Source organism: Lepus europaeus, chromosome 10 (genome assembly GCF_033115175.1).
Source record: "Lepus europaeus isolate LE1 chromosome 10, mLepTim1.pri, whole genome shotgun sequence".
Lineage (NCBI taxonomy): Eukaryota > Metazoa > Chordata > Mammalia > Lagomorpha > Leporidae > Lepus > Lepus europaeus.
This window is the reverse complement of record NC_084836.1, coordinates 6,815,067-6,828,653: the sequence shown is the minus strand read 5'-3', so window position 1 is coordinate 6,828,653 and position 13,587 is coordinate 6,815,067. Positions and strand designations below refer to the sequence as shown.

Genomic DNA, 13,587 nt, shown 5'->3' with positions numbered 1-13,587 from the left:
AGTCTGGAGGTCCCATACAGGCGGAGGGACTTGACACTTGAATCATCATCAGTCTGGAGGTCCCATACAGGCAGAGGGACTTGACACTTCAGTCATCATCAGTCTGGAGGTCCCATACAGGCGGAGGGACTTGACACTTCAGTCATCATCAGTCTGGAGGTCCCATACAGGCGGAGGGACTTGACACTTGAATCATCATCAGTCTGGAGGTCCCATACAGGCAGAGGGACTTGACACTTCAGTCATCATCAGTCTGGAGGTCCCATACAGGCTGAGGGACTTGACGCTTGAGTCATCATCAGTCTGGAGGTCCCATACAGGCAGAGGGACTTACACTTGAGTCATCATCAGTCTGGAGGTCCCATACAGGCGGAGGGACTTACACTTGAATCATCATCAGTCTGGAGGTCCCATACAGGCGGAGGGACTTGACACTTGAATCATCATCAGTCTGGAGGTCCCATACAGGCGGAGGGACTTGACACTTGAGTCATCATCAGTCTGGAGGTCCCATACAGGCAGAGGGACTTGACACTTGAGTCATCATCAGCCTGGAGGTCCCATACAGGCGGAGGGACTTGACACTTGAGTCATCATCAGTCCGGAGGGCCCATACAGGCGGAGGGACTTGATACTTGATCATCATCAGCCTGGAGGTCCCATACAGGCGGAGGGACTTGAGTCATCATCAGTCTGGAGGTCCTATACAGGCAGAGGGACTTACACTTGAGTCATCATCAGTCTGGAGGTCCCATACAGGCGGAGGGACTTACACTTGAATCATCATCAGTCTGGAGGTCCCATGCAGGCGGAGGGACTTGACACTTGAGTCATCATCAGTCTGGAGGTCCCATACAGGCGGAGGGACTTGACACTTGAGTCATCATCAGTCTGGAGGTCCCATACAGGCGGAGGGACTTGACACTTGAGTCATCATCAGCCTGGAGGTCCCATACAGGCAGAGGGACTTGACACTTGAGTCATCATCAGCCTGGAGGTCCCATACAGGCAGAGGGACTTGACACTTGAGTCATCATCAGTCCGGAGGTCCCATACAGGCGGAGGGACTTGACACTTGAGTCATCATCAGTCTGGAGGTCCCATACAGGCGGAGGGACTTGACACTTGAGTCATCATCAGCCTGGAGGTCCCATACAGGCGGAGGGACTTGAATCATCATCAGTCTGGAGGTCCCATACAGGCGGAGGGACTTACACTTGAATCATCATCAGTCTGGAGGTCCCATACAGGCGGAGGGACTTGACACTTGAATCATCATCAGTCTGGAGGTCCCATACAGGCGGAGGGACTTGATACTTGAATCATCATCAGTCTGGAGGTCCCATACAGGCGGAGGGACTTACACTTGAGTCATCATCAGCCTGGAGGTCCCATACAGGCGGAGGGACTTGAATCATCATCAGTCTGGAGGTCCCATACAGGCGGAGGGACTTGACACTTGAGTCATCATCAGTCTGGAGGTCCCATACAGGCGGAGGGACTTGAGTCATCATCAGTCTGGAGGTCCTATACAGGCAGAGGGACTTACACTTGAATCATCATCAGTCTGGAGGTCCTATACAGGCAGAGGGACTTACACTTGAGTCATCATCAGTCTGGAGGTCCCATACAGGCGGAGGGACTTGACACTTGAATCCTCATCAGTCTGGAGGTCCCATACAGGCGGAGGGATTTGAGTCATCATCAGTCCGGAGGTCCCATACAGGCGGAGGGACTTGACACTTGAGTCATCATCAGTCTGGAGGTCCCATACAGGCGGAGGGACTTGAATCATCATCAGTCTGGAGGTCCCATACAGGCGGAGGGACTTGACACTTGAATCATCCTCAGTCTGGAGGTCCCATACAGGCAGAGGGACTTGACACTTGAGTCATCATCAGTCCGGAGGGCCCATACAGGCGGAGGGATTTGAGTCATCATCAGTCTGGAGGTCCCATACAGGCGGAGGGATTTGACACTTGAATCATCATCAGCCTGGAGGTCCCATACAGGCGGAGGGACTTGACACTTGAGTCATCATCAGCCTGGAGGTCCCATACAGGCGGAGGGACTTGACACTTGAGTCATCATCAGTCCGGAGGGCCCATACAGGCGGAGGGATTTGAGTCATCATCAGTCTGGAGGTCCCATACAGGCAGAGGGACTTGACACTTGAATCATCATCAGCCTGGAGGTCCCATACAGGCGGAGGGACTTGACACTTGAGTCATCATCAGCCTGGAGGTCCCATACAGGCGGAGGGACTTGACACTTCAGTCATCATCAGTCTGGAGGTCCCATACAGGCTGAGGGACTTGACGCTTGAGTCATCATCAGTCTGGAGGTCCCATACAGGCAGAGGGACTTGACACTTGAATCATCATCAGCCTGGAGGTCCCATACAGGCAGAGGGACTTGACACTTGAGTCATCATCAGTCTGGAGGTCCCATACAGGCGGAGGGACTTGACACTTGAGTCATCATCAGCCTGGAGGTCCCATACAGGCGGAGGGACTTGACACTTGAATCCTCATCAGTCTGGAGGTCCCATACAGGCGGAGGGACTTGAATCATCATCAGTCTGGAGGTCCCATACAGGCGGAGGGACTTGACACTTGAGTCATCATCAGTCTGGAGGTCCCATACAGGCTGAGGGACTTACACTTGAGTCATCATCAGTCTGGAGGTCCCATACAGGCGGAGGGACTTGACACTTGAATCATCCTCAGTCTGGAGATCCCATACAGGCGGAGGGACTTGACACTTGAATCATCATCTACTGCCTCCAGGGTGCACGTTAGCAGGAACTTAAACCTAGGCATCTCATGTGGCATCCTAGCCCCTGCGCTGAACACCCACCTCCATTTTTAATTGCTTTTTTTTGTCAAGTTGTTAAAATTCTTATATATTCTATATTTCTATCCCTTGTTAGATGTATATATGATTTCCAAATTTTTTCTCGTTGACAGATAGCTTTTTTCTCTCTTCACAGTGTCATTTGGGAGACAACATTGTTTTTTAGGAAGTCCAGTTTATCTGTCTTTGTTAAAGATTGATTTATGTGATAGGCAGAGTTACAGGGAGAGAAGAAAGACAGAGAGCAGACCTTCCATCTGCTGCTTCACTTCCCAGGGGCCACAGCTACCGGGGCTGGGCCAAGCTGAAGCCAGGAGCCAGGGGCTTTTTCCAGGTCTCTCACCTGGCTGGCAGGGGCCCAGGGACTTAGATAATCTGCTGCTGCTTTCTCAGGGGCATTAGCAGGGAGCTGGATCAGAAGTGGAACAGCTGGGACTCAAATCTCCAACCATATGTGATGCCGGTATTGCATCCAGTGGCTTTACCTGCTATGTCACAATGCTGACTCCCAGTTTATCTTTTTGTAGCCTGTGCTTTTGGTCACATATTCACAAAATCAGATCCAGTATCACAAAGATTTTCCTGTTTCCTTCTAAGAGTTTTGTGATTTTAACTTATGAGTCTTTGATCCATTTTTTAAAGATTGATTAATTAATGAATTTGGAAGTCTGAGCAACGGAGACAGACAAATCTTCCATCTGATGGTGTAAGGTGTAAGCCAGACCGAAGCCGGGAACCAGGAATTTCCATCAGAGGTCTCCCCACTGGTCGGCAGGGACCACTTGGACCTGAATTGACTCCTTTCCTAGGTGCATTTAGCAGGAGACTGGATCAGAAGTACAGTAGCTGGGACTAAGCCAGCTCTCTGATAATGGGATATCACAAGCAGCCACAGTGCCACACCCCTTTGATCTACTTTGAGTTATTTTTTATGCATGCTGTAAGATAAGACCTGGGGCCGGCGCCACAGCTCAATAGGCTAATCCTCCACCTGCAGCGCCGGCACACCGGGTTCTAGTCCCGGTCAGGGCACTGGATTCTGTTCCGGTTGCTGCTCTTCCAGTCCAGCTCTCTGCTGTGGCCTGGGAAGGCAGTGGAGGATGGCCCAAGTGTTTGGGCCCTGCACCCACATGGGAGACCGGGAGAAGTACCTGGCTCCTGGCTTCAGATCAGCGCGGTGCACCGGCCGCAGTGGCCACTGGGGGGTGAACCAATGGAAAAGGAAGACCTTTCTCTCTGTCTCTCTCTCTCACTGTCTAACTCTGCCTGTGGAAAAAAAAAAAAAAAGATAGGACCTGACTTCATTTTTTCATACCCCTTTTCTGGACTTCATTTCTTTTGTAAAAATCTCAAACTTACTATTATTTTTTTGTCCCAGAAGTTGGTGTGAATGTTTTTTAAACTGCCTTTTTATATATCTTCCTGAGATCCAGCAGCAAAGTCATATATCAAGTCCGTGTTGGTGGTACTTTTGTCACAGTGTCAGTTACAACTTAGGAGAGCGGCACCTCATGAGGGAGCTGGTTTCTGTCTTACAGCCAGTACAGTACTGCCTGCACCCATAGCATTTCTGCAGCTTCAGTAGAGGCTGAGTGTTTGCCAAGGCAGGGACGGGATAATTGCCCGACTTGGGAATATATGTGGTTGACCCCTCCCTTACTCCATTTTGGTATGCTAGGGATTTCCCTGTGACTAAAGTGAGCCCAAATGTACCCACTTACTCAGCTCTGTTCAAAGCCAGAAATGCTGGCCCTGATCTCAAAATAAAAAATAAAATAAAAAATGTATTTATTTGAAAATCAGAGAGAGAAGGGGAAAGATTGAGAGATCTCCCATCTGCTGGTTCACTGCCCAAATGGCTACAATGGCAGGGGCTGTTCCAGACTGAAGCCAGGAGTTAGGATCTTCTTCCAGGTCTCCAAAAGGGGGGAAGGGGCCCAAGGACTTGGGCCATCTTCCACTCCTTTCCCAGGCACATTATCAGGAAGCTGGATTGGAAGTAAAGCAGCTGTGTCTTGAACCAGTGCCCAAAAGGGTTGCCAGCATTGCAAGTGGCAGCTTAACCAGTTACACCACAATGCTGGACCCTGATCACAAATTCTTAATAAGAATTCATTAGGACATTCGTATGTAGGTAATAATGTAGAAAAATGGCTTATTTCCTTCACTGAATATCCTCTACTTCCATGGCTTCTTACTCTCCATCATTATCTTGCCTCCTGAATTATTTCAGTTGTAACAAATTTTGCTGGATGGCTGGCTCATCTAAAATTATGGTGATCCACGGCTGGCGCCGTGGCTCAACAGGCTAATCCTCCGCCTAGTGCCGCCGGCACACCGGGTTCTGGTCCTGGTCGGGGCGCCGGATTCTGTCCTGGTTGCCCCTCTTCCAGGCCAGCTCTCTGCTGTGGCCCGGGAGTGCAGTAGAGGATGGCCCAAGTGCTTGGGCCCTGCACCCGCATGGGAGACCAGGAGAAGCACCTGGCTCCTGCTTTCAGATCAGCACGGTGTGCTGGCCACAGCGCGGCGGCCATTGGAGGGTGAACCAACAGCAAAGGAAGACCTTTCTCTCTGTCTCTCTCTCTCTCACTGTCCACTCTGCCTGTGAAAAATAAATAAATAAATAAATAAAATAAAATTATGGTGATCCAGGTTCTGGTTGGAGCTCTCTCTGTTGACCAGAGTCACGTTCATCTGCAGGAGCTCCTGAACTTACTCTTTCGCCATCCCTGAGGCGGTGATCACACCACTGAATGTTTAGCAGATCTGCCTTCAATTCGTAGTTTCCTTCTAATCCAGTTTGCTACCTTATGGAGTTCAGATTCTATCGTTTTTAGATTCCATTGATTGTGGAATGTGCTACTTCAAACCAAGGATGGCTTGGGACATCATTTCATTCTTATCTCCTTTATCAGAATCTTTGTTTTTTTTTCCCAAAAAATTCAGCCATATTCGTGATTAAGAATGAGTCAGTATTAAAAAGATGAAGGAAAATAAAAATTTTTTAAAAGGATGAGTCAAGTGTGCTAGGGCAACTGGATTTCCATATGCAAAAGAATTAAGTTGTACCCCTACATGACATCATATGCAAAATTAACTGAAAATGGATCAGTGACCTAAATTAGAGGTAGAGTTACAAGACAGTGAGAGGGAAAGACAGAGAAGGTCTTCCATCCCCTGGTTCACTCCCCAAATGGCCACAAGGGCTGGAGCTGGGCCGATCCGAAGCCAGGAGTTTCCTCTGTGTCTCCCACATGGGTGCTGGGATCCAAGGACTTGGGCCATCTTTCACTGCTTTCCCAGGCCATACTAGAGAGCTGCCTCAGAAGTGGAGCAGCTGGGTCTTGAACTGGCACCCATATGGGATGCTGGCACTGCAGATGGCGGCTTTACCTGCAGTGCCACAGTGCTGGCCCCTGGGGATTGACTTTCAACATGAATTTTGGAAGGGACGCAATTTGCATGTTGCTTATCCTGGCATTCGATGTCTATTCTGAGTGGGAAGGTTGGATGCCCCTCAATGAAATCTGTCATTAGTGAATTAGTCTTCAAAGCAATATTTTTTTTCTTCAGAAAACTGTTATTACAGAGTCACAACTTCAGGTTGGCAAAATTGGAACAAAAGTGCTTTTTATTTGAAGTGTTTCAAATGTTTGAGTAAGTGGCATAGCTGACTGTTTTCTTTTCTTACTCCTTTCTTTTTGCAGGCTTTCGTAGAGACCATGTTTGCCAGTAAAGCCCCCGTGGAGGAGGCCTTTCTTTATGCGAAGGTGAGCCTCAGAGGGTTGGAAGGGTATTGCTGGAGGCCAGTGTGATGCAGTGTCACCATGTGCAGATGGCATGCAGTTGACTGGGATGGTGGTAGCCAGATGTCCTTGGGGAGGATTTGGTTCTCAGATGTCTTTGATGATTTATTAGGTGAATGCATTGCTACAGATTAGAGAAGAAAGTGTCAGAGCAGAGCAGATGGAGGAAAGACTTACCAAGATGGGATGCGAAGAATAAAGCTTTGTCCAGGCAGATATAAGGGCAGAACCGTCAGCAGGGGTGCGTACATCGTGGCAGGTGCTCAGCAGTTTCCACCTCCCTCCTGGAGCAGCGACGCTGGGAGGATTCCGTTTGCCTCGCATCCTTTTTCACTTTTCCAGAGCGTTTAGATTGGTAGCATTTTGAACTTCAAGATTAGTAATTTAGAACTATTGTTAAAAATGTCAGCTGTATTTCAGTGTTTAAATAAGAATAAACAAACAATAACCATACATTATTGTATCTCTGGACTCAGCCTTCATGGATTTTCTGTCCTCTTCTGGACCTAATTTGAAAAGCATTGGAAATATAGGGAACACTCGATAGGAACAGATTTGTTCATGGAGTTGAGGGGTGGGAGTCTGGCACAGTGGTTAAAATGTCTCTTGGGATGCCCACATCTCATCTTGCTTTCTATCCAGCTTTCTGCTACTTTCCACCTGGAAGGCAGCAAGGGATGGCTGAAGTGCTTGGGTCCCTCCACCCATGTGGGAGAACCTGAATGGAAGTTCCAGGCTCCCAGCTTCAGCCTGCCCCAGCCCTAAGTGTTAGAGGCCATTGAGGAGTGAACCAAAGAACAGAAAATTGATCTACCTCGCTCTTGCTCTCTCTGCCTTTTGAATAAATAAAAAATATAAATTTAAAAGTAATAATGTTTGGCACAGTCATTAAGTTTCCCCCTGGGAAACCCGCATCCCATAGCTGAGTGCTAGTTCAACTCCCAGAACCTCTGCTTCCAATCCAGCTTCCTGCTAACATATCCTGGGAGGCAGTAGAAGATGACCCCTGTCACCCACATGGGTGACCAGAATGGAGTTCCAAGCCTCTAGCTCCAGCCTCGCCTAACCCTGGCTATTAACAAGCATTTGGGCAGTGAACCAATGGATAGAAGATCAGTCTCTGTCTCTCTCTCCCTCCTTTTTCTCCCCCCCCCCAATTCTCCTTCTGCCTCTTCCTCTCCCTCTCTTTCTGTCCCTCCTTGTCTCTCTCGCTCCCCTTTCTCCCTTTCCCCACATCCCCAAGTCACTCAGCCTTTTAGATAGATGAAAATACATAAACAAGCATCAACAATAATAGCGATAACGAGATTGAAGAACAGGATATAGCATAGATTATAGTGTGTGGGGTGGGAATAAAAGAAACGGTCTGCAATTACAGCATAAGAAGTTGGTTTAGATACGATGACTAGTGTTCCAGTCGTGACTTGGGGTAAGTGCCAGGTTGGAGGTACAGCTGTTGAAGAGAGACTGGGCTGGAGTGGAAATACAGAAATCCTTTGAGTCATCCCTCCTTGTTGTTTCCACAGTTTGAATTTGAATGCCGGGCTCGGGGCGCTGACATCTTAGCCTACCCACCCGTGGTTGCTGGTGGTAACCGGTCCAATACTTTGCACTATGTGAAGAACAATCAGCTCATCAAGGTACACGAAATGTGCTTCAGCACTGCTCCCGCTCGGTCCAGATCTGCCAGTGGAAGCCACTAACCTCACTGCACCCTGACCGTCAGTTCCTGCTCGGTCCAGGTCTCCCAGTGGAAGCCACTAACCTCCCTGCACCCTGACCGTCAGCTTCCGCTTGGTCCAGGTCTCCCAGTGGAAGCCACTAACCTCCCTGCACCCTGACCGTCAGCTCCCGCTCGGTCCAGATCTGCCAGTGGAAGCCACTGACCTCCCTGCACCCTGACCGTCAGCTCTCACAGACTGAGTACCATTTGAAAAGTATTTTATTCTTTATAAATTGCTCTGTAGACATTATCTCATCTGATCCTCACATTGGGCCCTCTGCACATAGCCACATATTCCCCTCTAACTCGTCTGTTCATTTCATCACACTCCTCTAAGCACTTGCATCCACAGTGGTGGGCCGATGTGTTTTTGAGGCAGGAGGATTTTAAGAAAACATTATTGGCTATGAGGAAACATACTTTTTATAGTTTTCTTCTGACGGGACTCTGCAAGTGAATAATTGTGTATCCTTTAAGTCTGTTTCCTAATTATCTATTTTAATATTCAGTTAATTCACAAACATAAATGTAGCAGACAGATAAATTATATGGCATTTGTTTTAAAATTTATTTATTTATTTATCTTCCTGCAATGCAGAATGACACAAAAGAAAGCTAAAGTTCTTCCATCTGCTGGTTCGCTCCCTGAATAGCCACAACTGCCTGGGCTAGTCCAAGCTGAAGCCAGGAGCCCAGAACTCCATCCAAGTCTCCCAAGTGGGTAGCAGGGATCCCAAGCACTTGAGCCATTTTCTGTTGCCTTCCCAGGCATATTAGCATGGAGCTAGATTGGAAGCAGAACAACCAGGACTCAAACCAGCACTCTGACATGGGATGTTAACGTTGCTTTCCTAGGCATATTAGCAAGAAGATGGATTGGAAGTGGAGTAGCCAGGACTCGAACCTGCACTCATATGAGATGCTAGCATTGCTTGCAGCAGTTTAATATGCTGCACCACAACACCAGCCCTAACAGCAAAGGTTTTTGGTGGTTTTTTTGTTTTGTTTTGTTTTGACAGGCAGAGTTAGACAGTGAGAGAGAGAGAGAGACAGAGAGAAAGTCTTCCTTTTTCCGTTGGTTCACCCCCCAAATGGCCGCCATGGCTGGCATGCTGCGGCTGGTGTGCTGCGCCAATCCAAAGCCAAGAGCCAGGTGCTTCCTCTGGTCTTTGCATGAGGGTGCAGGGCCCAAGCACTTGGGCCATCCTCCACTGCCTTCCCGGGCCACAGCAGAGAGCTGGCCTGGAAGAGGGGCAACTGGGACCAGAACCCGGCACCCACATGGGATGCCAGCGCTGCAGCCGAATGATTAGCCAAGTGAGCCACAGCGCCAGCCAATAGCATAGTTTTTTAAAAAATGAGTACTCATGGGGCCAGTGCTGTGGCCCAGCGGGTTAAAGCCCTGGCCTGAAGCACAGGCATCCCATATGGGCTCTGGTTCTAGTCTCAGCTGCTCCTCTTCCCATCCAGCTCTCTGTATGGCCTGGGAGAGCAGCGGAGGATGGCCCAAGTCCTTAGGCCCCTGCACCTGCGTGGGAGACCCGTAAGAAGCTCCTGGCTCCTGGCTTCAAATCAGCGCAGCTCCGGCTGTTGTGGCCATCTGGGGAGTGAACCAGCGGATAGAAGACTTTTCTCTCTCTCTCTCTCTCTCTCTGTAACTCTGTATTTCAAATAAATAAAATAAATCTTTAAAAAAAAATTAGTACTCATGAGGCAGTTACTCATCCTTAGCTCAACCTTAGAGCCAAAACATTTTAGCAACATTGTGCCTACTTATGTACCCTATTCTATGCTATCCCACTGTGACTGTTTTTTTAACTCATAATAATTTATTTTTCTGAGTATTGGTACTGTTTATGCTTCCACCATCTGTGTGTAATTGGTTGACCACATCTTCTTTATCCCCTGGTATTATCAGACTTCTTAATTTCTGCCATTGTAGTCTTAATTATCCTAATTACCAGTGAAATTGAGCATATTTTATTAACTTTAGCACTACTAGTTTTAACTTAGTAATATTTTATTTGTGATTTTAAAATATTTTCCTTTATTATATTTATTTGAAAGGCAGAAGCAGAGATCCCCCATCCACTGGTTTACTCCCCAAATGCCCACAACAGCCGAAACTGGGCCAAGCTGAAGAGAGGAGCTAGGAACTCGGTCTGGGTTTCCTGTGTGGCTGGCGGGGACCTAAGTACTGCAGCCATCACTGCTGCCTCCCAGGGTGCGCATGAGCAGGGAGCCAGGATGAGGCGTGGAGCCAGGACTCAAACCAGGCATTCCGGGATGGCATGCAGGCATCCCAGCCCGTGTCTTTTTAAAATTTTTTTAAGATTAATTGATTTGAAAGCCAGGGTTACAGAGAAAGAGGGAGAGACAGAGATCGTCATTCCATTGGTTCACTCCTCGAATGGCTGCAACAGCCAGGGCTGGGCCAGACTGAAGCCAAGAGCCAGGCGCTTCTTCTGGGTCTCCCACATAAGTGGCAGGGGCCCAAACACTTGGGCCATCCTCCATGGCCTTTCCCAGGCCATTAGCAGGGAGATGGATCGATCAGAAGTGGAGCAGTTGGGACACAAACCAGTGCCCATATGGGATGCTAGCATGACAGGCAGGTTTACCCTCAATGCCACAATACTGGTCCCCCAAGCAGTGTCTTTTTTTTTTTTTTTTTTTTTTTTTTTTTTTAATTTGAGAGGTAGAGTTACAAACAGTGAGAGGTAGAGACAGAGAGAAAGGTCTTCCTTCCTTCACTCCACAGATGGCCACAACGGCCGGAGCTGTACCGATCTGAAGCCAGGAGCCAGGTGCCTCCTGGTCTCCCATGTGGGTGCAAGAGCCCAAGGACTTGGGCCATCCTGTACTGCTTCCCCAGGCCGCAGCAGAGAGCTGGATTGGAAGAGGGGCAGCCAGGACTAGAACCGGCGCCCATATGGTATGCCGGCGCCGCAAGCGGAGGATTAACCTGCGCCACAGAGCTAGACCCCAAGCAGTGTCTTAACCAGTACATCAAACACCTGCTCCAGGACATTCTGATGTGTTCATGAGTGAGGCTGGTGTATAATTTTTCTTTCTTACAGTGTCATTTTGTGGTTTCATATCAAAATCAAACTAAGCCCATATGAATAGTCTCTCCTTTTTTATAACATTATGGAATAGCTTGAATTAATGTTTCTTAAAAATTTCTTAGAACATATCTTTATAACTATTTGGACCTGATACTCTCCTTTGTGGACTTTTCAGCAAATTCAGTATCTTTACTGTATTGAGCCCCACCCCCATCCCTAACCTCTCCACAACTTTCCTTTCTTCATATGGTTTTTATTATAAAATGTAATTTTCCATGGCTTGTATTGTGGCTCCTCTGTCTGCAATGCTATTATCCCATATGGGCACCAGTATGAGTCCTATATGCTCTTCTTCCAATCCAGCTCCCTGCTAATGTGTCTAGGAAAGCAGCAGAAGACAGCCCAAGTGCTTTTAGGCCCTTGTCACCCACGAGGGAGACCTGGATGGAGTTCCAGGCTCCTGACTTCGGCTTGGCCCAGCCCAGACCATTGCAGTCATTTGGGGAGTGAACCAGTAGATAGAAGATCTTTCTTTCTCTGTCTCTCTCTGCCTTTCAAATAAATAAATCTTTACAAATAAATTAAATATAAATTTCCTACTAGACAAAGAATAAAACATTAATGGGTAAATTATAAAGTGAACACCCATCTAACCATTACCCAGCTCTAAGAATAGAACAGGTTATTGGCACACTACCCCCCTCACACCAAATCCAGCCTGCACCTGTTTCTGTACATAAAGTTTTCTTGGAATGCAGCCGTTCCTGCTTCCTGGCTAACTGGGAAAGTTGACTAGTTCCACTGGAGACAGCATGGTCCACAAAGTAAACTACTTACTGCCCACCCTTTGCAGAAAAGTTCATAACTCCCAAAATAGGATGTTGCTATCCCCTCCATTCCCAAGAAGCATTTCCCACAGGATAACCACTGTACTTAAACCATTGATATTCATGATAATTGTTTTTGTTTTGCAATGAATAAATAATAGCTTAACATAGTTGGTTTTTGGTTTTTGTTTTTTGTTGTTGTGTTTTTTTTTTGTTTGTTTGTTTGTTTTTTGCATTTTATTTGAGAGAAGGAGATGTCCCATCTCTTCATCTGCTGTTTTACTACCCAAATGCCCACAGCTTCCAGGACTGGGCCAGGCTGGAGCCAGGAACCTGGAACTCAATTTGTATTTCCCACATAGGTGGCAGGGACCAAAGTCCTGGAGCCATCATCTGCTCATCTGCTCCCTCCCTGGGTGTTCATTAGCAGGAAGCTGGACCTGAAGCAGAGGAGCCGGAACTCAGACAAGGCACTCTGATGAGCAGTGCGGGATCCCAAATAGCAACCTAACCTCTGGGCCCAGTGCCTGCCCTCATTTTGCTTATTTCTGAATTTTGTATATTTGAAATCTGATTTTGTCTTCTTTCATACAGTAATATATTATGGTACAGAGCTGTAGTGTGCTCATTTTAATTGCTATATGTATTCCATGAGGTTAAACATATTTTTACAAGTACACCAAGACAGTGTGTGCCTCCTCCCTCTCCTCTCACAGGCGCACAGTGGAGGACCCGGAGGCTTTCGGATAACAGAGCAGACTGAATGCAGGAGCAGTTGGGAGACTGCAGCTGTCTTCTGTTCCACCAGACAGAGATTTACAAAAATGTAAAGCAATGCCGCTTTCGTTAATATTTTTGTAAATATTTGTTTATTTGAAAGGAAGAGTTAAAGAGAGAGGGAGAAACAGAGATCTTCCATTGCTGGTTCACTCCCCAAATAGCTGCAGTGGCCAGGACTGGTCCAGGCTGAAGCCAAGAGCCTGGAACTCTATCCAGGTTTTTCACATGGGTGGCAGGGGCTGAAACACTTGAGCCATCTTCTGCTGCTTTCCCTGGCACATAAGCGGGGAGCTGGATTGAAGTGGAGCAGCTGGGACTTGAACCAGCGCTCCAGTATAGGATATAGCATTATAAGCAGCAGCTTAACCCACTGAGCCACAATGCCAGCACCCTAACTAAATATTTTTGTTTAGAAAAAATAGTTATTTTCCAGGACCAGCATTGTGGCATAGTGGGTAAAGCTACCGCCTGTGATGCCAGCATCCCATTTGGAAACCAGTTCATGTCCTGGCTGTTCCACTTCTGAT

The 13,587-nt window shown here is 47.7% G+C and overlaps 1 protein-coding gene across 2 annotated transcripts in view; it reads left to right on the top strand.

The window, feature by feature from the left end:
• XPNPEP3 (X-prolyl aminopeptidase 3) overlaps positions 1 to 13,587 on the top strand; it is an 83,991-nt gene that overhangs the window by 46,088 nt on the left and 24,316 nt on the right. For both annotated transcript variants that reach the window (XM_062202793.1, XM_062202794.1), the window contains 2 exons: positions 6,564 to 6,626; positions 8,189 to 8,302. In XM_062202793.1, the coding sequence (XP_062058777.1) occupies positions 6,564 to 6,626; positions 8,189 to 8,302 (177 nt within the window). The remainder of the gene's footprint in view (positions 1 to 6,563; positions 6,627 to 8,188; positions 8,303 to 13,587) is intronic.